Source organism: Lagenorhynchus albirostris, chromosome 9, assembly GCF_949774975.1.
Source record: "Lagenorhynchus albirostris chromosome 9, mLagAlb1.1, whole genome shotgun sequence".
In the NCBI taxonomy this organism is placed as follows: domain Eukaryota; kingdom Metazoa; phylum Chordata; class Mammalia; order Artiodactyla; family Delphinidae; genus Lagenorhynchus; species Lagenorhynchus albirostris.
In genome coordinates, this window is record NC_083103.1 from 98,470,344 (window position 1) to 98,497,135 (window position 26,792).

The window sequence follows — 26,792 nt, forward strand, 5'->3', positions numbered from 1 at the left end:
AGAATCCAGAGGAAGTTGACAGAGCGTGACAGCAGGATAGCACAATATGTGGTGGAGGCTTTGCAGCTTGCTGGCTTGGTTCCCCTTACAAGGTAAGGACTTAGAGCTCATGTTTTTTGATGTTCAGTTGACCTAATGTTTGGGCACATCTATCTACCAGTCAGTCAACTGCTCTCACGGAGGACCAACTGCAGAAGCAGCTCAGGTAAATCTGCCACTTTCCACGCCACGCCGAAATCACATATCTGAGGGATGTTACTGGATTTACTGAATCTCTTGTTCAGTGGCTACAGGGTCTAGAAAGGGTCATTGTAGTGTGTGTCTCTGTGGAATCTGTGTTATGGCAAAGTGTAACAAGCTTATGGGCTCTTTTAAGGGTATACCAGTTGAAAGGGCATCTGTTTGGGAGTTTTAAAAACTTCCTTGTTGTATAAGCCTTAGCCAAATAATTTAATTTCTCTGAAACAGTTTCCACATCTTGAAATGAAGATGATAACAATGTTTGATCTACCAAACTCTAGATTGTTATAAGGATCAAATTTCAAATGTGAAAGTACTTTGAAAGTGGCAAAGCGCTATATAACTCTTAATTCGTTCAGATCATAAGGATCCCCGTGAAAATTTGTGCTTATTTTTTGAGTCAGTTATACTTTACATTTCATTTTAATTTTCAAATGTGATTTTTTGATGCTTAATTCTAACGTAGTGTTTTGAACATTAAAGAAAGACACAGTTACCTTTTTAGCACAGGTCAAATTATTCCTACCCAAAAGTGGGGGCAGGCTGTATTGTCCCTGAATCTCTGATTGCAACTTGTACCATTTTCTAGCAAAGAAACTTACACATATACAGTGTTGCTTGCTTTCGAATGTTTGTTTCCAAAATTGGATGTATTGTTGTGTTCTAAGTAAAGCAGCTGTCCTTCTAAATCTTCATTCACCACAGAACTGCATCTGAAGAATAGTATTTTTAAAAACTAGATGTCCTCTTTTACATAGTACTTCAATTTCCTATCTTATACACTTCAATTAGTGCCCTCTGTTTTGGTCCCTTCATCCTGAGGCACTTAATAAAGATTCAATTTTTGTAATAAATAATAGTGTCTTCAATAAGTGTCTTGAAGAAGAGCTAATACCTTCAGAAAAAGTACATTTAGATGGCTAAAATTAGAATGCTTTCAATTATTCCAAAGTTTAAAGCCTTTAACTGACCTTCACTTTTTCAGCACTCGAGTTATTCCCTTATAAAAATAGCTCACAGAAATAATGTTTTAAATAAAAAACTGCAATAATCATGTCCTAAGGTAAACCTGAGATAAGTCTTTTAGGATATAAATTATTCAAATACTATTTCTAAAGAAAGGGGAGAAGTATATTTATTGTATCGTGCACAGTGCTGAGTACTTTGTTATTTCATTTATCCTAGCAAAAATACTGAGGGAGGTACTCATATCCCTAATTTACATATGATAAAACTGAGGTTACAAGAAATTAGACAACCTGCCCAAGTTTTCACAGCTAGTAAATGACAGTGTAAATATCGGCAAAGCACACAGTAAAAGTATTATCTCATGAAAGTTTTCAGTGTGTGTGTGTGTATTGGGTTGTGATTGAAAATGTGTTTCTTAATGTGGATCAAAAATTTGAAAGCTATAATTTACACAATTTGGAAGATTCATTCTTGAAAAATCCCAAACTGAACCCTCATCCAAAGGGCCAGCCAGAGGGCGTCTAGGCTCAATGGTATTTGGGAACCAACTGCCCACTCTATCCTAAGCTCATTCATGCCCATCAGAGTCCCAAACGGGAAAGGAGTTGACCATGTTGCTTTTTTATCAGCAAAAAGGCAGCAAATTAGCAGTTTGGGCAACATAAATTACCAGCTGCTTTTAGCTAACTGAATTATGGGAAGATCACTATACCTTCTTCCCCTGCACAACTTCTATGGGTGCCAAAAACTTACAGCCCCCTCCGCAAAAATAAAAGTCCCATAATCTTGGAGCCTGCCCTCTTTTCAAGGCTCCTACTGGCAGCCCCTAGGGTAGGTGACACACAGTAAGAATGGAGAATTTTTCAAATTCTTCCCATTTACCTATATTGCAGATGATGAGAAGCCACCCATTTGCACCCTCTCTTCCGGTTGTTTAGTGGAGAGTAGGACGCAGGAAACAAAGAACAGCTGCAAGTTGAGTAGCGTCCTCCTGATACTTCCTTTGACCCAGAAAGAGTCATCTATTCACTGACATGTTGTTGAGATGGATTTTTTAAAGCTATACTGGGAATCATTTGATTTTGAGCAAGTCTGATTCATTGGCACACTCGTAATTTTCTCTATCAAATCTATCTAAAGAATAATAATAATGCCTTTTTGTAATGATCTGAATCGAAGCATATTTTGCCTGCTAACCTCATAGAGCCAAGCAAATACAGCTCTGGTTTGAGAATTAACTCACTGTGTGTCTCTGGTTTTAACCTAGCTCATCTTTATTATTTAACATAACCAAATGAGCTTCCTATTAAAATATTTATTACTGAGTATATACATTTACTCATGATTAGCCATTGATTGAACAAATACTTAAAATGTTACTTTGCGTTAGGCCCTGGGAATATAAAATGAATGACTAGCAAACAACTTTTGTATGAGGAGTCTGTAGTCTATCCACAGAGACATACTTGTAACCAAAAAGGTAATGTGTGAAGTGCCGTAAGAGAAGTTTAATGGAAGCCTTTGGGGACCTGGAGGAGAGAGGAGGTTACTGAGGGGAGGGAGAGGCTAAAGGCTGCTTGGGCAGCTTTGACAAATGTGGTGTCATTTGACTTGAGCCTTGAAGGAGCTAAGAAAGGCATTCCAGGCTGAGAACAGCATGGACAAAGGCAAAGTATCTTCTTGAGCCTGGAACTTTCTGGAAACAGCAAGTAGCCATTTGCATGGAGCGTCTGGAAGGGAATATCGGCAAATGAGACTGGAGGAAAAGATGGGAGTCAAGTTATCTGGAATTTTGACCTGATTCCTACAGGCAGTGGGAGCCGTAGCAAATATTCTAATGAAGGAATCAAACGATCAAATTTATACATTTTAACTGTAATTCTGAAGCAGACGAGGATGATAAATTAGAGGGAGTAGAGGCTAGAAGGAGGTTATTGCAATGGTCCAAGAAAGAAACAATGGAGGCAGTGAGAGTAGTGAAAAAAAGAGGAATGAATTGATTAAAGAGAATGTTTTGGAGCGGGAAGACGCTGGGGTGCCTTTCAGATACCTGGCATGCAATGGCTTGGGATGACACCGAGGGGTACAGGGAACTACCAGAACCGAGCAGGTGGTGTGTCTGTGTTTGGTGTGTGTGCAGCACAAGGGACAGTACAAATGATGAATTCCAAGTGGACATGTTGAATTCGGGGTCCCTGCAGGACAGACTGGCTCTCTTCTGGAGTTTTAAAAGTTATTGCATGCAATAATTGGGCTACTAAGAAAAAGAAAGAATATCTCACTCTTTCTTCAGTCTGCCATGATGACCTAGAGTAGGGTGGACACACTGCAACTCTCCAAACCTTCGGAAAAACCAAGGACTCTTAGGAACTGCACAGGTTTTATCTACGGGTGCTTTGGTAGGTAGCTGTGACTGCTGCTTGCCCTTCAGCTTAAGGGTCGGTCACGCGTACTTCGGCGCGAAGCGATTCCACTCATAGGACAACTGGTTCACACGGTGGGGGTTGGAGACGATGGTGAAGGTCACATGTTCCCTTTCCCTGTATAAACCAGTCACACAGTCACAGTCTATAGCTCCAGACTTAACTAGCGGCCTCGTAACACATGGCTATGCATGGATGGATAAACCCAGTCGTGGAGATAACGACCAAGCCCAGCAGTCAATAATCCACTCAGTAAACATGACGTACCAGCAGTGAGTGGTGACCTTCCAGGAGAGACATCACAGCGATTCATTCTCAAGCTCTGTATGTCCAGCATTTGGGAGTCACGTCGGGCTTGTCTATGGGTGAGAAGTCTGAAGCCCAGACAGGGAGAACTAGCAAGTAGGCACAGGGCACTCAGGGTCTACACTAGAAAGCCTAAGGGTGAATAAGGATATACATGTCTTTAGAACCTGTAGGGGAGGAAGTGGTGAGCAAAGAAGATACCCCTCACCCCATCCCTCTGACAAAGAAGGTGAAAGTTTGGCTCTAAACTTAGGTGAAGAAAGATTCTAAAGACGAGTTCCACTGTAGTTTTCAATGACAACAAAAGGGTCATGGGGAACTTTTTTCTTAGAAGACGTGTCATCAAAACTTAGGTACCCATGCGCCCCTCTTCTACCCTTTGACGTGACTTAGACACATTAGACAATATTTTAAGCACTACCACTGAAGCAATATGGCTCAGTGGCTTCTCACCGGGCTAGTCTTCCTTTCTACAAGGATTTCCTGTCTCTGAATCAAACACGGGGTCTACATGACAGCACTGCAAGATAATTAGGCTTATAAAGCCAAAAGCAAGGCTAGGAGCCAAGAGTAGAGGAAACGACAGTGTTCTATGCCTCAAACACAGCCCTTTCCATCTGGAACTCAGGCACCTATTCTTGTGGTCAGTAGCCTGATCCTGAACTCTCAAAGGCAAGAGCAAACACTCATCTCGGGAGATAAACTTCTTTAGCATATGCTAAAAAGCCATACTACCTTTTAGGACAATTTTTAAGACACTGTGAGAATCAAATGACATTATTTAATTCATAAGCACGCATCCCAAGAAAAAGACAAGGATGATATATACACCTTTAAAATGGGAAACATTTATTCATAAACAGGCAGCAGACAACTCTCGCCACTCCCTTCTCCCCAGATGTGGGCTTCCTGTCTAGACAATCATTTTACCAAAGGTAAGAACATGGGCAAAACTTCTCAGTGTCAATTTCTGGCCCGAAGGATGAAATCAGGGGATGTTGCTTAACACTAGTTTTTATTCTATCATTTATTTATATAGTAACTTCCCTCCTGCCTCTCAGTATTCTTACTAACAATAGGAGAGCATAGATATCTATCCATTGCCTGCTCAATTATAGTGTCATCATGAAAGCTGGCATTAAACCATTACTTTCCAAGCTCACACTGTGATAGTTTCTGTAAGGAATGAATTTTGGAGAAATAAAAAACATAGTTATTGCCCTCTGGAAACTTCAGTCTGTTTGTGGGAAGCAAGACAGTGCACGAGAACTAGAGAGTAAAGTAAAAATCATGATGGAACAAAGCGATGCAAGTTAGGTCTAGATTCAAATTCTTGGTTCAAAAGCCGCTTAACCTTGGAAGAAACTCCACTGTCATTTCAAAGCATCTCTACCAATATTAGCCTTATTACTCAATTATAGGTTGATTTTATAGATGAGAATATTTCCAAACGACCTGCCTAAGCAGGATTCTGGCCTATGACTCAATGCTTTTTTGAAAATAATCTCTTTTTATTGATTCCTTGTTGTTCATCACAGTATTGGCTGACGATATGAGTGGTTTCCCCTTTGGACTCAAACAAACTGTTTTCCCATGGAAGTCAATATGAATACAATACAGTAATTCTGGGCTCTTACTGCCAGAGGCTAGGTTGAAATTAATGACGGAGGAATGGAACAAACTAAAAAGTCTGCACCAGTTAATTCCCAGAGCTCTCCAAAGCGCTTTTCCTAATATTTGAAATTTATCACAAGGAAATAAACTCCCTTCTTGCTTCTCTTTTTTTATTTCTTTTTTTTTTAAGGTTTAAGATGATGCAGTAAAACTCATTGCATTTGCTGTTCATATTTTATAACCTCACAGTATTCTTCTGTTTACGGAAGTGTTTGGTACTTTCACTGATAAGAATTGTCTCGTCCTCAGGAAAAAAATTTTTTTAAAATTTAAAACTTGAAGAAATAACAAATGGCAATAAATGTGCCAAATCGGCAGTAAAGCCAATTTATTTTTCTATCAGTTTCTTTTTTGGGAGGATAACTTTGTAGCTGCTTAGAACCAATTGTTTCTCATTCTCTGGGGTTTGTCATTTGGGGAAATTAGACTCTCACGTTTGCCTGGGGAAAGCGCTGCTGTGGAATATTAAATCGGAAGAGATCTGAGAACATCTTCCCTCTGGTGGAGAAGCCCTTCTGCGGGTGGGGCGTACCTACTCACCGTGATGGGCAGCTCCATAATTCGTAAGAGCCAGATGGGAAATAACATTCTTTCTTAGAATCCAAGACCCCCAATTTGTACTTGAAGACACAAGTCGCCTGTTTTATAAACAGAGTCCAGAAAGGCTGTGTTTTCCGGGATCTCATCACTTAGGTAGTCTGACCTAGTTACGTGAGCATGGGCTTGTAAGCCTGCACACGTGGGCACAGATGCCAGCCCCAGGACCTCTATGACCTTAAGCCTCTACTCCCTCATCATCAAGTGAGCAAAATAATTCTTCCTCTAGAGGGTTAGTTTGAAAGTTATGTTAAATATTGGTAACATGGAAGACACAATTCCCAGCATATGGCAGGGCAAATGCCTAATAGACATTCAACTGTCTTCCCATCAAAACGCACCCCTTCATTCAGATCTCTTTCGAGAGACATCTTTACTGCCCCTGCACACTGCGTTCCCTCCCTTCCTCGCATTTTTTGATGCTGACTTACGTTTTGTTTCTCTAAGAAATGTGTAGTAAATGACCGAATGATGAATGAGGTTGCACTGGGTCTAAACCCTGCCTCAGCTTGGGAGTGGTGTGGCCCGTGGCAGCCTGACTGTCCCCAATTCTCTTCCTCTGCAGAGGCCTTTCAGACCAACCACATGGAAACCGTCACCGTGGAGGAAGGCCAGACACTCACTCTAAAGTGTGTCATTTCTCAGGTGGAGACCACCTCCCTGCAGTGGCTGGCCCCATCGGGCTTCACCATTTTCTTCAGTGAGCATTCCGGTAAGTGAAGGAAAAGTAAATCACCGCCAGGCCTCAACCTGAGGGATTTTCCAGACAGACAGGTTGGTGGGACAGAAAGCGGCCGTGAGTCACCCAAACGGTGGGCTTGGCTCTGCCCACTGTGACATGTAAATAGCACCCAGAAGCTTATTATTTCACACGTGGCTGCTTTTACTGACAGGAAGTCTGAAATGGAAACCCCACCAAAATGGTTGGTTAAAGGGGGCTCAAATGACAGTGTACGTTTCCATCAACCCACCTCACCCCCATGTCACTTTTTGACTCTCAGCGACCATGGAAACCACCAACAGCATGATGACAGACGGGTAGCAGACTGACAGACTGGGGGCCCTTGGTCCTCAGGCAGCAAACACATCACCCCGCATCTGGAGCCAGCTGCTTTGTTTTCCATCTGAGCAATCCAAAGCCACATCTCAAAGCCCCTTCCAGATGGCTCCCCTTCTCTCGTTGGTCTTAACAAAACCTTTAGATCACTAGGCGATAGGAATTGACAGGACGTATTACTTTGAAAAGGAGGGCAATCTTCCTCTCTCAGAAATACACATTGAGTCTTAGATGCCTGAGATGGAAGAGGACTCTTTTTTTCCCCAATTTTAGTAAGATATAATCGACATACAACATTGTATTAGTTTAACGTGTACAACATAATGATTTGATGTATGTATACATTGGAAAATGATACCACAATAAGTTTAGCTAGGATCTGTCACCTCATGTCGTTACTTTTTTTTAATAGTCTATTATAGTCTATTTAGTTCAGCTCTTTGGGCAGGATTTTATGAAACCCTCCCCTTTATGAGACCATCTTATATCTCCATTTAATACTCCTAACTGTCAAATGTTTGGAAAAGTCTCCAACACAGCAAATTTCATTCTGCTTTATAAAAGCAGAGCCTCTAAAAAAAATTTGATGTGCTTTGAAAATGTTATTAAATATTGACAGGTTCAATGTAAAATAACTATATTATTTTAAGCTAAATCAACTAGATTCCGATAGAATAAGTAGATATTAACTGTTAAAAGTTCTGAGAGGAAAATTTAAGTAGAGAGAATTCTGTTAAATAATGCTTTCCGTTGCTTTGTTTTGGGTAAACTGGGAGAAGATGGACGTTCTCAAATTTCTGCAACAGGATGCCTTGACCTAGCTTGGTGGTTCTCAACCAAGGGTACTTTTTGCCCTCTGGGGGACATTTGGCAATGTCTGGAGATAGCTTTGGTTGTTATAACTAGGGAGAGGCAAGGGGATCTGGACTCTAGTGAGTAGGGATGCTGCTAAACATCTCATAATGCACAGTGTAGTCTCCCCTCCCAACAAAGAATTATGGACTCAAACGTCCACAGTGCTGAGACTGAGAACACCTGAATTCCAGCTCAGGTAACATCCGTGTCCCAGGACACACAACAATTATTCCAGATGAGAAACAACCTTCCTTGGTCAGCCATTCACAATTTAACTATTTTAGGCTTGTTCACATTATAAATCTTCACATTAGAAAAAAGAAGCAAATAAAACCATTCATTTAAGGAGCCTCTGATTTGCTAAGCGACCTTTGACCTGAGATGGAAATCCCAGGTCAAGGTAGAATCAAAAGGAACCCTTGCTATTGGCTAGAACTTTCTGGAGCTGTGGGGGATTTTATGTTGGGGTTTGTTTGTTTGTTTTGGCGATTCCTTAAACATTTGGAAGGACTAAGTCGTCATCTTTGGGACACTTCAAATAATAATGAACTTTTAAAAATTAAAAATAACAAGCACCTAGCTGGAGCAATGAATATCAGTGCATTTATTTTCCATTCTTCACATACACTGTGACAAGACAATCACAAATGAATCAGATTTCAAAGACATAAATCCTAGTGGGGCGTTTTCCGCAACGTAAAAAAAAAAAATATTTAATATCCTCCTGCAACCTGAACCCTTTGCCAGCACAGGGCTCTTAATTTCCTACAAGCACAAATAAAGCAAATTGCTTATTTCACAGATCCTAGAATCAAAATATTTCATTTCCTAAACTAACTTCGAACTATTCAAGGCCTCCAGCTGGCAACACCAGAATTTGGAAAGCAGCTCAGTTGAAGATGGGACATTTGTTCCTTTAAAGTGTGAAAATCAAAAGCTATTTCTGTGAATAATCAATCCACCGAGAGTCTGCATTCATCTGATCTCTCTCCTCATAATAGCTCTTTTCCCCTCTTGTACAGGTTTAAAAAATTCCAAATACCAGCTTCTTCATTACTCCTCCAATCAGCTCTCCATCAGCGTGCTGAATGTAACACAGCAAGATGAAGGCGTGTACAAGTGTCTGCATTACGGCAGCTCCGTGAGAACAAAGGAAGTGAAAGTGATCGTGTTAGGTAGGTGTCCGAATGCCAGTAAACCCAGCCTGGGAACAATATACTTAGGAACGTGATACATCATTTTAAAACTTAATATTTTAGTTAAAAAATGTTGCCTAGAGCAAGGCATTTCCTGGGCGCCTTTGCCATCTTTTGAAAGGAAAACAGCATTTTGAGTGGCAAGCCCCAGACTAAAATGTGAATTTGTGAAATCTGTCTTTGGCATCAACTAAATTTTCTCTGCAGGGAACTAAAAGGAAAGAAAACTAGTACTGGATGAGCCGCAACTCTGTGTCAGACGCTGTGCTAGTCTGCAGAGAATCAAAGATGAATTAGGCACAATGTCTGCCCACAAGGAGCTTGCACACTAGTTTAGGAAGGCACAAAACACATACAGACATCAAGCAGAAACTTCTGACAGCACATCCTAAGATGGCATGAGTTCAGATGTAACTGCACTGGACAATCAGCTCACATCCTCTACAAAACAAGTTCCTCTCTTCTGCTGCGGGTGGGTGGGTGTGGGATTGGGAGGCATGGATAGGAAGGGACAGCTCCCGATGGGCTGGAACTTGCTCAGTTCTGCAGATGGTCAGCTGTGTTCAGCGTAAGTCTCACTATCTTTACCTTTTTGCTTTTCACGGCAGAACAGATCAATTAAAAACATTGCTTTTTATTGCTCTCTAAATAACATAAACCTACATGTCACACAAAGAATTTCTTAGGCTTCTCTTCTTGAATTATTAGTGTGTTACCTGCCGTAAAGTAAAGGCATGTTGACTAAGTCTCTAGGAAGGAGTGGCTCCCTAGGGTTTTTTTGTTTTTGTTTTTTGTTTTTTTTGCGGTACGCGGGCCTCTCACTGTTGTGGCCTCTCCCGTTGCGGAGCACAGGCTCCGGACGCGCAGGCCCAGCGGCCACGGCTCACGGGCCCAGCCGCTCCGCGGCATGTGGGATCCTCCCGGACCGGGGCACAAACCCGCGTGCCCTGCATCGGCAGGCGGACTCCCAACCACTGCGCCACCAGGGAAGCCCTCCCTAGGGGTTTTGAGAACCAATGTGACTCAGCTTAGGGATCACCTTCTCCCCACCTTACTGGCCACCCCAAATACCACTCGGGCTCAGACTGACTGTGTGCCCTGCTGAGCTCTCATAACACCCCATGCCTACCGCTATCATTGCACTTAGCACTTGGCCTTTCAATTAACAGGTTAGGGGCTGAGCCCATCGCCAGCCTATAGCTCCTTGGCGGGCCTTACCTTTTCCTTATTTGCATTGCTAGCATCTAAGGCATCTAGTGCATACTTGGAACTGACCTCATAATGTCTCAATGGCGGATGAATGAGTAAATCAACATGAAAGAGTGCAGTTCTGGACCAGGGGAGAGGAAGAAGTAAGCCTAACTGAAAAGGATTTCCAAGACAGGAGTAGAAAGAAAAAGGGCCGGTGGGCCCTTTAAAAGAGAAATGCATCTTTGATGTTAGGAGGGGACAGAGGTAACGTTTGTTGAGGTGAGTCCTAGACTCATGAAAGTTTAGACCTGAAACAACGAGACCATAAACCAGTCATGTCACAGACAAGGAAACTGATAGACCAAGAAGTTGTGGGATTTACCCAAGCACTTACAATAGCTGGTGACAGAGACAGGACTAGAATTCAAGCCTCTATTCCTCACTTAGTGTTCTACCAGCCAAATACATTCATATATAACGTTTAATAATTACTGTTGTAACAAAGTCTGCCTGGGAATTTCTGGAGACTAATCACACACTGGGCGACAAACATTCTGATTACAGCCAGAGTAGCTTTCCAAGTACCTAAAAGCCCTTTAACTATATTCTGAGAAAGGTCAAGTAAAAAAATACGCCTATTATTTAGACCCCATCCCCTGCAATGATCCCTGCAGATAATTAGGCTCTGTGCTTTGCTGATATCTACAGACCAGCTAATTAAGAAAAGAAACATCAATTTTCTTCTAGCAACTCCTGTCAAGCCAACCTTGGAAGTTTCCGTTAGAATGCAAAATGGAGAACATGTCCTACTGAAATGCTCCACTGTGAGAAGTAAGCCCCCTCCACGGATAACCTGGCTCTTAGGGGATGACATGGAGATCCAAGGTAAGTGAAGAAATGGCTCTCGTTCCTCCTTTGTTTTCCCCCGTTTAGTGCCTGAGGAATTCTTCAAGGTTCTGGCACCCTCTGGTGGCAGAAGGGGCCACCATTCAATATTTCATCAGTTGTTTCAAGACAAATTATCCTTACTAACCAATCGATACCATGCCTTACTCTTGAAAGCCTCTACACAAATAACACGGTTACATGTTTTAGTTTAAAACAAGGTAGAAACCTAAAATGGAATAGTTATTATGGCGTCCTAACATTTCATAAAATAAAAGGTACAATATAGCTATTACCTCTGAGCATAAACTTTGTAGCAGGCATAAAACTAAAAATACGATTTAACAGGGACTTCCGTGGTGGCGCAGTGGTTAAGAATCCACCTGCCAGTGCTGGGGACATGGGTTCGAGCCCTGGTCTGGGAAGATCCCACGTGCCGCGGAGCAACTAAGCCCGTGCGCCACAACTACTGAGGCTGTGCTCTAGAGCCCGCGAGCCACAACTACTGAAGCCTGCACGCCCTAGAGCCCGTGCTCTGCAGCAAGAGAAGCGCACTGTAACCAAGAGTAGCCCCCGCTCGCCGCATCTAGAGAAAGCCTGCATGCATCAACAAAGACCCAACGCAGCCAAAAATAAATAAATAAAAATACATTTAACATAATACATGTAATTGGAACATATATGAACTTGCTTATACCGTGGAGTACTATGTCATACTGCCCACGACAGACAAAAATATTTTGGTAACAGAGAATCTAAGCTTTGAGCCTTTTAACTGAAGCAGGAAAACCAACTGTGGTGCTTGGGAACTATTTCTAGTTTGTTTACATTTCAACAGACATTCCATTCGATTTTATGTAACCATAGATTCAGTCCAGTGCCAATTCTGGACCTCTCCTTTAATTTGCCTTATTCATTCAACTTGAGGAAGGTCTTGGGTCTTTGTGTTTCACAACATTAGGCTTTTCCCGTGTAAACATGATAAGCTTTGGATTTTTTTTTTTTCCAGTAGTGCAGGGTTTATAGAAACTTATCCACTCTTGTTCATCTGCTTCTCTTTGGAACTAGGGTCAAGCACGTCCCAGGCAGCTGGGGGAAGTTAGAGTGAGGTTAGAAGTCTAACAGGTTTGCCAAGATGTCAAGGCCATTGGTCTCTCAGAGACGCAAACACGTCCAACAGCATTAAACAGCCACAACCTCACACGCCTCTTTCAATTGCTCCATAGGTGAAACCCACCATGAATATGAAACTGATGGGAAGAAGTGTAATAGCACCAGCACACTCAGAGTCCACACATATGGCAAAAACTCAACAGTGAGCTGCATCATCCGACACAAAGGCCTGCAAGGAAGAAAACTGGTAGCCCCTTACCGGTTTGAAGATTTGGGTAAGAACCACCAAAGACTGTCTTTAATTATTTTAAATTTACCTTTATATTACACTATCAAACAAAATTAAATGGGTTAGGGAAAGTCCTTCAGAGTGAGCTCAGGTCAACAAAGCTTTCTTTAATAGCAAATTCCTTTAATGATTGAAATGTCTCCCGCCAACCAACAGGGTTGCAACGGTTCCAACACTGAGGGGAACCCCCGTTGTACAGAAAGCCTAGCAGAGTGCCATATGCAAACACTGTCATGGTCGCTTTTTGATCATGACAGCTGGCATCGCTTGACCTTAAATAGTTTTATTGCAGTCATGTGTTTGGAGAGATCATGTGAAGCATACTACCTCTCTGTACTTAACCCAAAAGGAGACAATACTAACTGAAATAAATCTAAACTTGTCAATATCATTTTATGTTACTATAACACTCACGTAGTCACATTAAGTCATGATTATGCTTTAGATTTATTTTGTTACAACCGTTTTGGAGATTTCAGTTTACCCATGTTAATATTCTGAGCAGAGCACCAAAAAATAAGAATAATAAAAAGAAAAAAACATCAAACATTAAATGTGAAGAGGAGTTGCCTTCATTTGCAGAATCCCTCTTCTCTGATTCCTTCACCTAAAGTTTAAGAAGTAATTTAAAAACTATATAAAACTTTTTGAGCCAAGAAGTATCCTATAAGAAGCAGCATGGGAACTTCCCTGGCGGTCCCGTGGTTAAGACTTCGCCTTCCAATGCAGGGGGCGCGGGCTCGATTCCTGGTCGGGGACCTGAAATCCCACATGCCTCACGGCCAGAAAACCAAAACATAAAACAGAAGCAAATTCAGTAAAGACTTTAAAAATGGTCCACATCAAAAAAATCTTTAAAAAAAAGAAAAGAAGCATGAATCACACATCTATCATTAATAAGAGCCAGACCTTCATTACTTTATAAAAGTTCTTCTCAGTGAGAAAAGAGATTCCTGGAGGATAAGAATTCACTCACACCAGTGAAGGAGGAAGCTGTTGGGTGACAGTGCATTTGTTGAAAAAGCTCTTTATCAAATGAACTAACCAATGAGGAAAGGCACTTGTTAACAAGAACCTCTCTGTGGGAAAACTGTCACGCTGCCCTGTGGGCGCTGGCGCTGTGGCTAACAGCTCCTCGCTCACTACCCTGTGCTCGCCACCGTTCACTTTCTCATCAAACCAAAGGCAGGTCTTGAGGAAGCTGGGTTTAGAAGACTCAAGTACCCACAGACCAGACTGTACTGTAACCTGACACAAATATTCCTACCTCTTTGTTTTTGGGGTTTTTAAAAAATTTTTTTTTTTTTACTGTGGACCATTTTTAGTCTTTATTGAATTTGTTACAATATTGTTTCTGTTTTATGTTTTGGTTTTTTGGCTGTGAGGCATGTGGGATCTTAGCTCCCAGACCAGGGATTGAACCTGCACCCCCTGCATTGGAAGGCGGAGTCTTAACCACCGGAACACCAGGGAAGTCCCTCCTTCCTCTTTGTCATTCATTCCGGTCCCCAGCCTCCACCCCCATCAGTGCAAGGGAGCATGTGGGGAATGTGAGAGGGTCGCCAAAGAGAAAATGAGGCTTATTTATCTAAATACTTCTGAAAGACTTTCGGATTTTAAATAAAAGAATCAACAATATCAAAAAAGCATATTTTTACTTGTCAGCAATTGTACAAGCCATCTACAAAAATTACTGCTGAAGGGGAAATCAGTTTCCCCTCCTTGATGGCCATAGTTCTATAGAACTAAAAATCATAGCCATAAAATATTTCTAATAATAACAGGCTAAAACCTGACTTTTATTTATGATCTGATTGTCAATTATTTAGCACCACTGCCAGATCCCCAGTAAGTGTTCACAGAACAAGACCAGGATCACCTGTTGGTGCTTCCAACTGCCTACGAATATTTCTCTTTGACTATATCTCCTACATTGACCAACAGATGCTCGAAATCCGACAAGTAAAAGTTTGCTAGCTGAGGATGCTCAGAAACACATTTACAATAAGGATTCTGACCCTCTCATCTCCACACTCTGCATGGTAGGAACAATGTTTACTTATTTATTTTTAAAAGAATTAACCTACTTCATATAAAGAGAAATGGCGTATTTTTATGGGAAAAAATATATTTTGCAATGCCAAAAAATAGAAAAATGGCACTGTTTTACATTTTTTAAATCTTTTTTTTTTTTTTAAAGAAGATGTTAGGGGTAGGAGTTTATTAGTTTATTTATTTTTGCTGTGTTGGGTCTTCATTTCTGTGCGAGGGCTTTCTCTAGTTGTGGCGAGCAGGGACCACTCTTCATCGCAGTGCGCGGACCTCTCACTATCGTGGCCTCTCCCGTTGCGGAGCACAGGCTCCGGACGCGCAGGCTCAGTGGCCATGGCTCACGGGCCTAGTTGCTCCGCGGCATGTGGGATCCTCCCAGACCAGGGCTCGAACCTGTGTCCCCTGCATCGGCAGGCGGACTCTCAACCACTGCGCCACCAGGGAAGCCCTAAAAATCTTTTTACTATCTGGTTTAATAGAAATAGGTTCTCATGACTTCTGCATTCAAGCTCTTGTAATATGTTGTTTTGCTTAAACTATATAAAAATATTAAGCCTCACACCAAGTTGGAAAAGGGAAAAGTATTTGAATAGCCTTTTCAGATAATTGTGGATACGCTTCTTCAACGCTACACTAAAACTCGACAAGAGGTAGTTTCTTTAAGGTTAGCTGCTCTGTGGACTCTAGAACCATGTCAATGAACTTTTCATACTCTTGTTACATTAAAATCCATCGAACAAATTTGCTATTTAAATGATCCAGGCACTATTCCTAACATCATGCCTTGGTCATTAGGAGAATACTGATTCATTGATTGATACAAATCTTTCAAATGTTGGCACATTTCAGTAACAAAATCACATCCATTAATATCATCACTAATCTCATCAGAAGCCTAAATATTTGGAAACTGTCAAGTTCACAGTGGTGGATACAGGTTTTCCAAAACTCTAACTTGAAATGTGGCTAGTGCAACTGAGGAAGTACATTTTTAAAATTACTTGTTATTAATTTAAATTTAAATAATCAGTATAGCTGGTGGATACCATATTGGATAGCAGAGGTCTATAACATTCTAACCAACCAGGGAGATAAATCATCATGTACCAGTATCCACTTAATCAAAACAACATTCAGTCTAAATGAATCTATTTAGCAGTTTTGCTAAATAGAGGATAAATCAAATACAAACTCCAGTGTGTGTGTATGTGTGTGTGTGTATATATATATACACACACATACACAGACTATTGTACATATATGCACAATTGTATATATACACTATGGCATATACACAATATATACAATGTGTATAATATATGTAGTGCATATAATATATATAACCTGTTTTGTACATAACTATATGGTTATCTGAATTCACATAGTATACATTATTCTAGATCTTAGTCATGATTGACAAATTTTATTCTGCATGTCCCCAGTAGTTGCCATCTTATAATTATGCTCATCTTATAATTTGCTTCCAGCACTTGTTTGACTTGCCTTCAAGCTTTTCCTTCTCTTCATTGCCAGCAGCTCTACTCTTTCTTCAGGTTTCTCCGGCTTCCTTGTGGCCACGGAGCTTACTTATCATCTATCTTACTATTTCTCTAGTGTTTCCTAAGTGGTTCTTCTTTTCTCAGAGCCCTTGGCACGTGATTCAGGCATATTTATAGTTTTCAAAAAACTTTACTGTTTGATTAAGAAAATAATTTTCAAAACCACAGAAAATTCTTTGATTAAATAAAAGGCTGAGAAACACTTGTAGATTCCATAAAGATATTACATATCAGTATCAATATTTGTAAATTAATAGGCACCATTTTTATAAACTCCGTGGTTACAGGCCTGTTCATTGACTGGTCAAATCTATGCTAAGTTGAACCTCTGGAAACATTCCTAAACATTGTTTTATATCATACAATAGCATGTAGTATGCATTGTGCTTAATAAATAGCCAGGTGTTGTGCTAAACATGTTATTCGAATGAAATCATTTATTCTCACCAAAAAACTCCAAGAGGTACATGTGTTAGTATCTCCATTTTACAGGTAAGAGAAAACTGAGCATATGAGAGATTAGGAACCTTGTCCAGACTCACTCAGCAGCAGGCAAGGAGCGGCACTGGAATTCAACCCAGTCTGAGACTGTCTGCAAAGCCACCTAATAAATAAGCAGGTAGATATGTGCTTGGATAGATAGACAGAGGGATTGATAGGCAGATGGATACAGATAAAGGTGGCGAATAGTCTTTGCCCACCACTGCCGAAGGCACCACTCCATGGAGGTCCAGCCCGCTGCACTTATAAGCCAGGCAGCTTAGCAGATGGAAATCAATGGGACACAGATTCAAACACCAGAGCAAGAGCTGGAGAACACACAATTCTGAGGTTGCTGCAGAACCTCCACAAACAGGTAGCAGCCAGATACGTTCTCCAACCTATTGTACTGAGCACAATGTGGGTAAAATTGCTCTCTGTAGTTGCAGAATTTTGTTTTTCCCCTTTTCTAGTTACCGATCAAGAGACAGTTTCAGCTGCCCTGGAGACAAGCTCTCCATCCTCTCAAGACCCTCAGCAGTCCACTAGTACCGGTAAGTATCGAAAAACATTAAAACTTAAAAAAAAAAAATTATGCCTCTTTGGGAAGGTCACTTTTCCAATTCTAAGTTTTCATTTTTTTCTTTTAATTTGTAATAAGACCATAGAGGACCCCTTGCAACTAACTCCAGCTTTATGGTGACCTGGAGAAGCACCCTATCAGTTAGTGGGATGGGCTTCAGGGTAACTAACACCTTGTAAGTTCTCTCTCTCTCTCTCTCTCTCTCTCTCACACACACACACACACACACACACACACACAATTGTGACATTTGAATTCCTCTGTGGTAAAAGGCAATGCTGAATTCATTTATAGGAGACTTGTTTTTCCATCTAGAACAGACCAAACGCAAAATAAAGACATGGTAACAACAAAGAGCAAAAAGCAGAATCTGGAGTTTTGGTGTTTGTCATTGAATAACAAAATCAGCCTTGAAGGCTCACCACTTACTTGGTTGTCAAGAACTCAGATAGTTTTTGATAACAGGATTGAACTATAAATGGAGAATTTAGAACACCTGGATTATAATACCAGCTTTTTTAGACAGTAAAGCACTAGATGGTTAGCTCTGGGCAATGATCATATATTTAACTTATCTTTGTATTTTACCTAGCATAGCATCTGGCAATAGCAGATACTCACAAAATGCAGTGTGAATGAATGAATGGATGAATGAATGAATGCATGCATGCCGTTGTCATGGTGCTTTGAGCAAGACAGGCCTCATCCAGAAAGGCATAAATTCCTATATGTCCCCTTTCTGTTTCAAATAGTGTCTCTATAAAAATGCCATGTGGTGGGAGAAGTGCTTTCATATCGCCATCATGTTCATAGTTCTGAGTAGGAGATCACATTTTTAAAATGTTTATTGTGAATAATTCTGAAAAGTAAATGTTTAGGTTCTTTAAACACTGATAAGTACATATGTACCACACATACATACATACGTTTTCTGCAGGGCGATGGAAACGGAAAATATTATGAAGTGGAACTACCACCTCATTTGCTTTAATAATCCAATATTTTTAAACATGTTTAGAATCTAGTTGTCTTTAAATTGGTTTACACCGCTACTGAATAACTCAATTTTCTCCTCTTCTTTTTCATTTAAGATTTAAGAAATATGGCTTCTAAAATTCCTTTCAGCTTTCAATTTCTACAATTTTATTACTGTTAATAATACCCATTTTCAATAGAAGGGGTGGTTTCATTCCCCTTGGGGTCCACATCGTGGCGCTGTGCAATGGGCTAAAGACCAGGAGACGGCAGAGGAAAATAAAAAAAGAAAAGGGAAGATAAACAACAAAATCGGAAAAAACGATCTCATTTTTATAATTTCTCTTACCTAGCAAAAATCATCATAGTACATCCCACTTCTAAGGGGGAAGCAAGCATAGGTTTGAATGACAACTGAGCTGACTTTCAACATAAAAATCATTGCTCTGTGCATTTCGGGCTACGGGTTTTCTATCCATCAGGCTTGGGATGACATTCTTCAGTGTTCACTTGCTATCCTGAAGCACCTAAAACTGTCTCAACTGGAAGGCCTGATTCAGGAAGGAAGCATAAAACACTGGCTGAAATTTGGGGTTCTGAGTCTCAGCACTGGCTCTGCCACTTATTTGCTGTAGGACTTTAGACAATTTACTTAACTCTTCAAAACCTCCGTTTGCTCAGAGCTGTAGTGAGAAGGAATATATACCAAATGGTCAGTCTAAGGCCTGGCACAGAGTAGTGTTCAATAAACATTTACCTTAAAAAAAGGCAAACTGATCCTGACCATTTGCAACTATTTTTGGAAGAAGTCAGTATGAACTAATGACCTCATTGTTGTTTTTTTTAATGAGGATCACTTAATTTGGTTTCCAAAGCTGCTTAGGGATGACTCTGTGCATATATACACACTACACGGCACATACATAGTCATATGTATATATCATGTCTTACTTTCACCTTAGTTGCAGTAATGGAAGATTCTAGTACCTCAGAGATTGACAAGGAAGAGGAAGAACAAACCACTCAAGTCTCTCACTTGGCCACTGGTAAGTGTTCCCACCACTCATTTATTTAGCATAAACACTTGATGTTTTAACCTCTTAATCAATACATCCAATAGCCTTTTTCAGTCCTCATTATTTTTGACCTTTCTATTGGTCAGTCACTCCCTGTCCCTTTACTCAGTTGTCTCTCTGGCTTCCTTGACATACTCTGCCTGGTCCTGTTACTTTTGCTAACCACTCCTCCTCATGTCCGTTAGCTCATGTCCCTTCCTCTTCTGACTTCTTCTATGTAGATTTGATTTTACTTCTCCATCCTTGGTTATTGCCTTAATGCTTAAAGAGTTTTTCCATTCCCAAGATTGTTTCTGTTGCCACCAGGCAGAAGATTTCCATACCTGCATTTCCAGAACATTCTCCAGAGCATTAGTCCCTGTTTCATTCCATTTCCCACACATCTCTGGCTGAATTTTCGGTCATCTCCTCAAACTCAACATGTCTAAAAATTGAACAGCACTTTTTCCCACAAGATCAGCTTGTCCAAAGCATCACATAGGCCCCAAACCTTGGTGACATCCTTCACTCTTGTGCATGTGTGTGTGTGTGTGTGTGTGTGTGTGTGTGTGTGGACACCCACCCACACACATAAAATCAATAGGTTCCCAAGGACTTTGGAGTCTTCTCTTTTAGGTATTTTGTCCACTATCACTGCCGCGTCCCCGAGGCAGAGCCTCATCGTGTCCTGCTGGAAGTATTGTAACTTTAGTTTCTCCCCTTGCTGTGCATTTTCAGCACCTACTATCAAAACATCCCTTTGCACTCTTCACACCTATGTTCAGAAAACTGCTATGGTTCACAGTCCACAGCACGGAATGTGAGCCCTCAACCCTCCATAAGGTGCTCTCTACCACCTACCTCTGCAGTCTTGTCTCTATAAGGTCCTGACCAGAATACACATTTTTCTCTGAAAACTTCATCCCATTTTGATTGCCATGCCCTTGTTTACCCTAACTGCCCTGATGAAAGGAAAAGTCCGCATCACTCCTCTCCTTACCCCTCCTTCAAGGCCAAGATACTCACCGAACACTTTCCTGACCAACTCAGGCACCACTCCTGCCTCAGAATCCCTGAACACGTCATTATATTAACACACGTGGGTCTAGAATTTGGCACAGATATCTTAATTCTGTTTGTTTCTATTAACTTGTTTGTTTGCATATATAGACAACTCTCCCGAAAACATAGGGACTGTGCCTTATGCAGCTCTAAGCACAATGTTCTACGCGTAGCTGACACTCCTCAATGGCTTGTTGGTTGAGATGACAGGGACCGTGAATGACATTTAGCGAAATTAGAGCCCGTAGAATCAGAATTCTAGAAGGATCTTTAAGAGCTCATCTGGTTTATCTCCAGATGCCTTCATGGAGGACCGCATTTAACCTAGCCAAGATTAATGAAATTTCATTTTGTTTGCATAGTTTCACAAACTCCTTAACGATCTCTCTTGCTACTTAACTACACTTTGCTGAAAACTCATTCCTTACATCTAATTTGAATCCCCTGACTATAATTTAATATTCTCACGTTTCCACTAGAAATGAAAAATAACTAGCTCGATATCTATGTAACTTAAAAACCTTTTTCAAATCATCCCGCACAATTGCTTTGTCTGTTTGTATCCCTGCTTGCTTGTTTTCAGAGAATAAATGACACGAATCTCTCTACTTTCAGGGTAAAGCTCTCTGTCGTCTCTTCCTCTCAGCTGTGTATCAGCCTCTACTATATTTTGCAAATACTGTGTATATTCCTCAGTGACAAAAAAAAAAAAAGAAAAAAAACAAGCCGCTGAACTGTCTAAAATCCTTTCATTTTCCTTCTAGAAGCGAATCGTCAGTTTGTGGGACTGACGAGGAGGAAGAGCGGCATCCTGCTACTGAGCCTCGTCTCCTTCCTCATTTTCATTCTCTTCATCATCGTCCAGCTCTTCATCATGAAGATTCGGAAAGCACACGTCATATGGAAAAAAGGTGAGTGGGCAGAGAACCTGACGGAGGCTACAAGATGCTCAAACAATTGGCCAGCCCAAAGGGAAATTCTGTCAATTAAAGCTTTTCCATTCAATGCTGTACTATCTATTTGATGAGTGTTGTCATTCAAATAAGCAACCGTTTGTTTTGCAGTAAACACAGGATGTGATTCTCCAGGAACTATAGTTACAGAGTGCACGACCAAGAGAAACCAGAGTAGCTCCAGGAATTGGCATTAAACTGTGGAGGCTTCTACTCACAAAAAGACAGCAAATAGCATATTCATTCATTCATTCATTCATTCAATAAGCATTCATTGAGCACCTGCTGTGTACCAGGCACTCTTCCAGGCACTGGGAACACATCTGCCAACAAGACAGACCAAGTCCCTGCTCTTAAGGAGCTCCTATTCTAGGAATGGTCAATCAAAGGTTGACTATAATAGACTGTTTTGGGTTCCATTCTTACACTGTAAGAATGCACTCAGCCTCCGTCAACCATACGTTAGTAATTTTCCCTAAGCATTCTGATTTAAAAGTTTATTTCATTGGAAACAAAAACAAAATTACTTAGCTAGCATGGAAGATATCTACTAAAATACAGACTCAACGCATATCAGAAACAGAAGGGACCTTAGAAGTTACCCAGAATAACCATGTGCTGTATTCATTCCCTAAATGTGTGCCAGGATTAAATTCCCTCTTTAATTCTGAGTGGTTACTTAGACCTGGGCTGTTCAATACAGTAGCCACAATATGGCTAGTCAGCATATGAACTGTGGCTAGTTGCTCTTGAGAGGTGCTGTAAGGATAAAACACACACCCAACTTTGAAGGCTCAGTACACACACACACACACACACACACAAGAATACATCTAATAATACTATATTGAATCTACTAGTGAAATAAAACATATTCATTTCACCTGCTTCTTTTTACTCTTTTTACTTTTTTACCACTAGAAACTTTTAAATTACACGCGTGACTTGCATTCTGGTGATCTTGGACACTGCTGATTTAGCCACATACGGCTTGAAAACCTCTAGTAACAGAGAAATCATGATGTCCCATGGCAAAATACTACATCTTTGAACGGCTATGACCCTCTTAAAAGTACCACTTCTCCTAGTTTAATATCAATGTCTCGAGATATTCAGATGCACTAACATTTTCATCATAAATATACCTAAACACAGGGTCTGGCTTTCCAGCTGTATCTGCACAATAGGCAAATGCCATACTATTGTTTCGAAATCTCCCGTTGATACTTCACCCCCATACCTCTTTAAGGGCTACTGGAATTGTTTCTTCCCAAAAGACAGTACTTGATTCTAAGCTGTGGTCATTTGACTTCCGCAGCTCTTATACTGCCTGGCACAGTGCCTGCAGGAATCATAGTAGAGAATAAAAAATGATTTGTTGAACGAATGAGGACATGAGGTATGGGGGAGGGAGCGATAAGCCCACTATGGTATAAAAACAGGTATGCTCTTACTCAAAACGTACAGCTCTGAATACAGATGATGCTCTGTGCACCAGAATTCAATAACCATTTTCTCTTCCTGCAGAAAATGAAATTTCAGAGCACACTCTAGAAAGTTACAGATCGAGGTCAAATAATGAAGAAACATCATCCCAAGAGAATAACAGCCAAAGTAAGTCAACTATGTGACCTGAGATTTGAAAAATGAGGTTAACTTGTTGCCTTTAATGAGGAGAATAAAATTCAAAGTTTGATTTTTAGCACAAGAAAAAGCAAATCACATAAATCATCTTGTAGAACTTGAGGAAATACTTCTTAAAAAACAAAAAGTAGCAGTTAAGTTCAGGTAGCTGGAGGTATGCCCCTTTGGGAAGCCATCCCTGAGTTCTCGCTGTCACACACAGGTAGAACCCTCCTGTGTGCCGCAGTATCCTATATACACCTTTACAGTGAAGCACTTCCCACGCCAGACTCTCAGGTTTGGTGTGTTAATTTAGCTACCACAGTACACCTCCAGGTGGTGAGTAACTGGATCTACTCTATGTGGACCCCCAGATCCTAGCCTGGGGCTTGGCGCAGATGGAGTACTGGAGAAATCTGTATTGAATAAATGAATATAAGGCTTAACTAATTCAAGCAGAAATGTTTCAGGTCTTTTGGATGACTTCAGTGCAATTCTTCAAGCAAACTATGAAAAGAAGAGTCTAAAAGGAGACTCCGTGTGTGTGTGTGTGTGTGTGTGTGTGTGTGTGTGTGTGTGTGTGTGTGTACTCTTGACAAAGATCCAGTAGAAAGAAGCTAGGAATATAGCAAAACAAGAATCTTACACCTTCCAACCACTGTTTTTCCTCCATGCAAATGAACTTATTCCACCTGCCAAAAGTTGCAAGAAAATGCAGTGAGCTTTGCCACTAGTTCCTATTGGTTTTATAGAGGCTTTGTAAGAAGCATTTCTTTTACAACACCTCTGGCTTTTTTTCTGGTTTTGACCTAGCAGGGTGTGAAACGGAAAGAAAGACTAGCTGTAGTAGCAGGAAGAGGGGCACAAGTGAGAGGTCTGTGCGAGACCTGGGTGTGGGTCAGCTGCATACAGGCTGTCGTAGCACAACGTGTGTTTCTATAACATCCATCTCCTCCCACGACTGGCAGGGGGAGAATGACGTCAGTATAACGTGTAATTGGGGTTGTTTCCTACGCCGATGCTCCCAGGCAAGGGCAACAGAAGAGTGGGAGAATTATAACCTTTAGCAGGAAAAGAAAAGCCCTCAGCTCAGCTACTGAACAAGAAGAAGCCCTTGTAATTCACCTTTAAGAAAGTTTAAAGTGAGTATCTATACAGAAGAAATGAGCACAACATTGTAAATCAACTATGCTTCAATAAAATTTAAAAAACAATTAAAAAAACAAAAGGAGCACCTGCACTCAGGACTCCCTCCCCAGAAAGGTCTGCCCCCACCCCGACTCCCTGGCTTGCCACAGCTGTGGGAAGTTGCACTTTATCCTGGGCTCTGACCCCCACTTCCATCCTCCTTCCCTCAGCACCCTCAGATCCAGCATTTCAACTCTATTGTTTTTGCTCACTTAAAAGCTACCTTCTGGAGCTGTTTCCAGACTCCGTGTACAGAGTTGCATAGGCTTTCAGTGGGTCGCCCCAATCCTCTTTTTCCCACAAGCCCTCTTACTTTCAGTATGAAATTATGCTAAAGGCAATGTATTTTTTTGTCCAGCGATACATATGTTATTTGATAGCAGAGATGTCTATATATTTTATTTCAGGTTTATGAGCATATAGTTTACATAAGAAGACATTTTAAAAATTAGACTATAACAGGGCGTTCAAGACCATGTATACACATCAGTGAATTTCAGGTTCGATTTTTTTAACACATTAACATTTGGACCTACAAATACCACGTGCAGTCCACGTGTTTCAAATAAACGGGTGCAATGTTGTTCAAACTAAATGTTCGTGTTCGCTACGTTTTTCTTTCAGCTTCCCGCTCTAAAAGCTGCATGAACTACATCACACAGCTGTACTCAGAGGCAAAAACAAAGACGAAGGAAAAGGCACAACCTTCAAAATTCAAAGGAGAGCTCACTCATATACCAGAGAGCATCGTGTAGCGCTCATTGCAACAGGAAATAGGATTTCAGGGCAGCCTCAATCATCACCTCAGCGGAGCAGCCGGTGGGAAGGAGCATAATTACCATCACATGAAAAACAAAAAAAAAGTACTGTGAGTGCAATGCAAGATGGTGTCCTCCAAGTGTAATCTGCCCCGGACTCAGAGCAACAAACGAGGACTAACCCATGGACATAAAGCTTTGTAGTTAAAAAAAAAAAAGAAAAAGAAAAGAAGAGAAAGAACCTATTATGCCTGATACTACTTCAGAGCAGGAGAATTCTACTAAACTTTGGGATCAGGGTCAATGTGACCAGCTAACATCTTACTGTAAAGGGAACAGGAGATATTAGATGCTGGGCTCTAGTGGAACTATTTTTTAAAATATTTTTTTGTCTTTCTTTCTGGTTTCCAAAAAAAGAACTTCGGGATGAAAAGGACCCAAAGAAGGTCTCTAATCCTAGGAGCTTACTTTCAAGATGCACTTTAAGAAGCTGTAACCAGCCCATTCCCTGTCTGGGAGAAGTGATGCAAAACAATGAGTGAGTCAGATAAGCATGAAGGTCCCAAGACTGATGCCCCAAGACACAAGTGCTAGTTCAAGGCAGACCCAAAGTTTCCATTTTCTTCTAATTGTCTCGCTAAATCACAAGAGTTGACCTGGTAGACAATGTTTTTACCAGGACACTTCATTACAAAAACACGTACAAAAGAAAACAGTGAGTTGAATTTCCCGATTACTGACCTAATAGATGCTTTTTAAAAATTATTTAATAAAGAGCAGAATATGTATTTGTGTTTCTAGTGGTTGTTCCAAGTCGTACTTCCTCCCTTCACTTTCACGTGTGAAAGTGACATGCGACATGTCTTTTTCCCCCCCAACATTTATGACATTTCTCATTCTTTGGACCTGAATAAACTAATTCTAAAATAATACCACCTGCCCCACCCCCATTGCTCTACCACACACATAAAAATTATGAGTTTGTAATTTGTTACAGGGGCCAGATCCAGCCAGGCTGATTTTTTTCTCATGATACCATTTTTTTTTAACAATCACAAAATTACTGAAAGGCATAAGGATAGAACGAAACACTTTTCCCTCTAAACCACTGTAAGTTGACATGATGTCCTGTCACCCCACAAATGCTTTAGTGTGTATTTCCTCCAAACAAGGACACCCACTTCTATAACCACAGCGCAACCCCCAAAATCAGGAAATTAACATTGACTTTTTGTACTGCAGACCTCAGACTTCATCCATCTATCTCCGATTGTCCCAAACCTCCCAGGGGATCCAGTTCAGAATCACATGTCTCATTTTCATCCTATTCAGTTTGGCCTACAGTGCCTTCCCTTTCACGAGCTGGACATTTTTGAAGATTACAGGCTAGTTATCTTGTAGACCGTCCCTCAGTTTGGCTTTGTCTGATGGTTCCTCATGGTTGGATTCAGGATATGCAACTTTGACAGGACTATCACGTCAGGGATGTTTTGTTTGTCACATTGCATTTTATCAGTCCCGTTATTGATGATATCCACCTTGATCATTTGATGAAGGTGCTGTCTGCCAAACTTCTCCATTGTAAACTTACTCTTTTCTGCTTTCTAAGTCAATATTTTGTGGGGAGATGCTTCAAAACTGTGTAAATATCCTGTTCCTCATCAAACTTTCAAGTTACTTATTGATTGATACCTTTATGGACTCATGGT

General features: G+C 40.8%; 1 protein-coding gene across 1 annotated transcript; it reads left to right on the top strand.

The window, feature by feature from the left end:
- CRTAM (cytotoxic and regulatory T cell molecule) lies at positions 1-25,265 on the top strand. Its single transcript, XM_060157985.1, has 10 exons — positions 1-92; positions 6,775-6,921; positions 9,144-9,296; positions 11,256-11,393; positions 12,620-12,781; positions 17,360-17,440; positions 19,407-19,490; positions 21,326-21,472; positions 23,042-23,128; positions 24,950-25,265. The coding sequence occupies exons 1-10, from the start codon at positions 47-49 to the stop codon at positions 25,078-25,080; spliced, it is 1,176 nt and encodes a 391-aa protein (XP_060013968.1). The 5' UTR covers positions 1-46; the 3' UTR covers positions 25,081-25,265.
- The last annotated feature ends 1,527 nt before the right edge of the window (positions 25,266-26,792 follow it).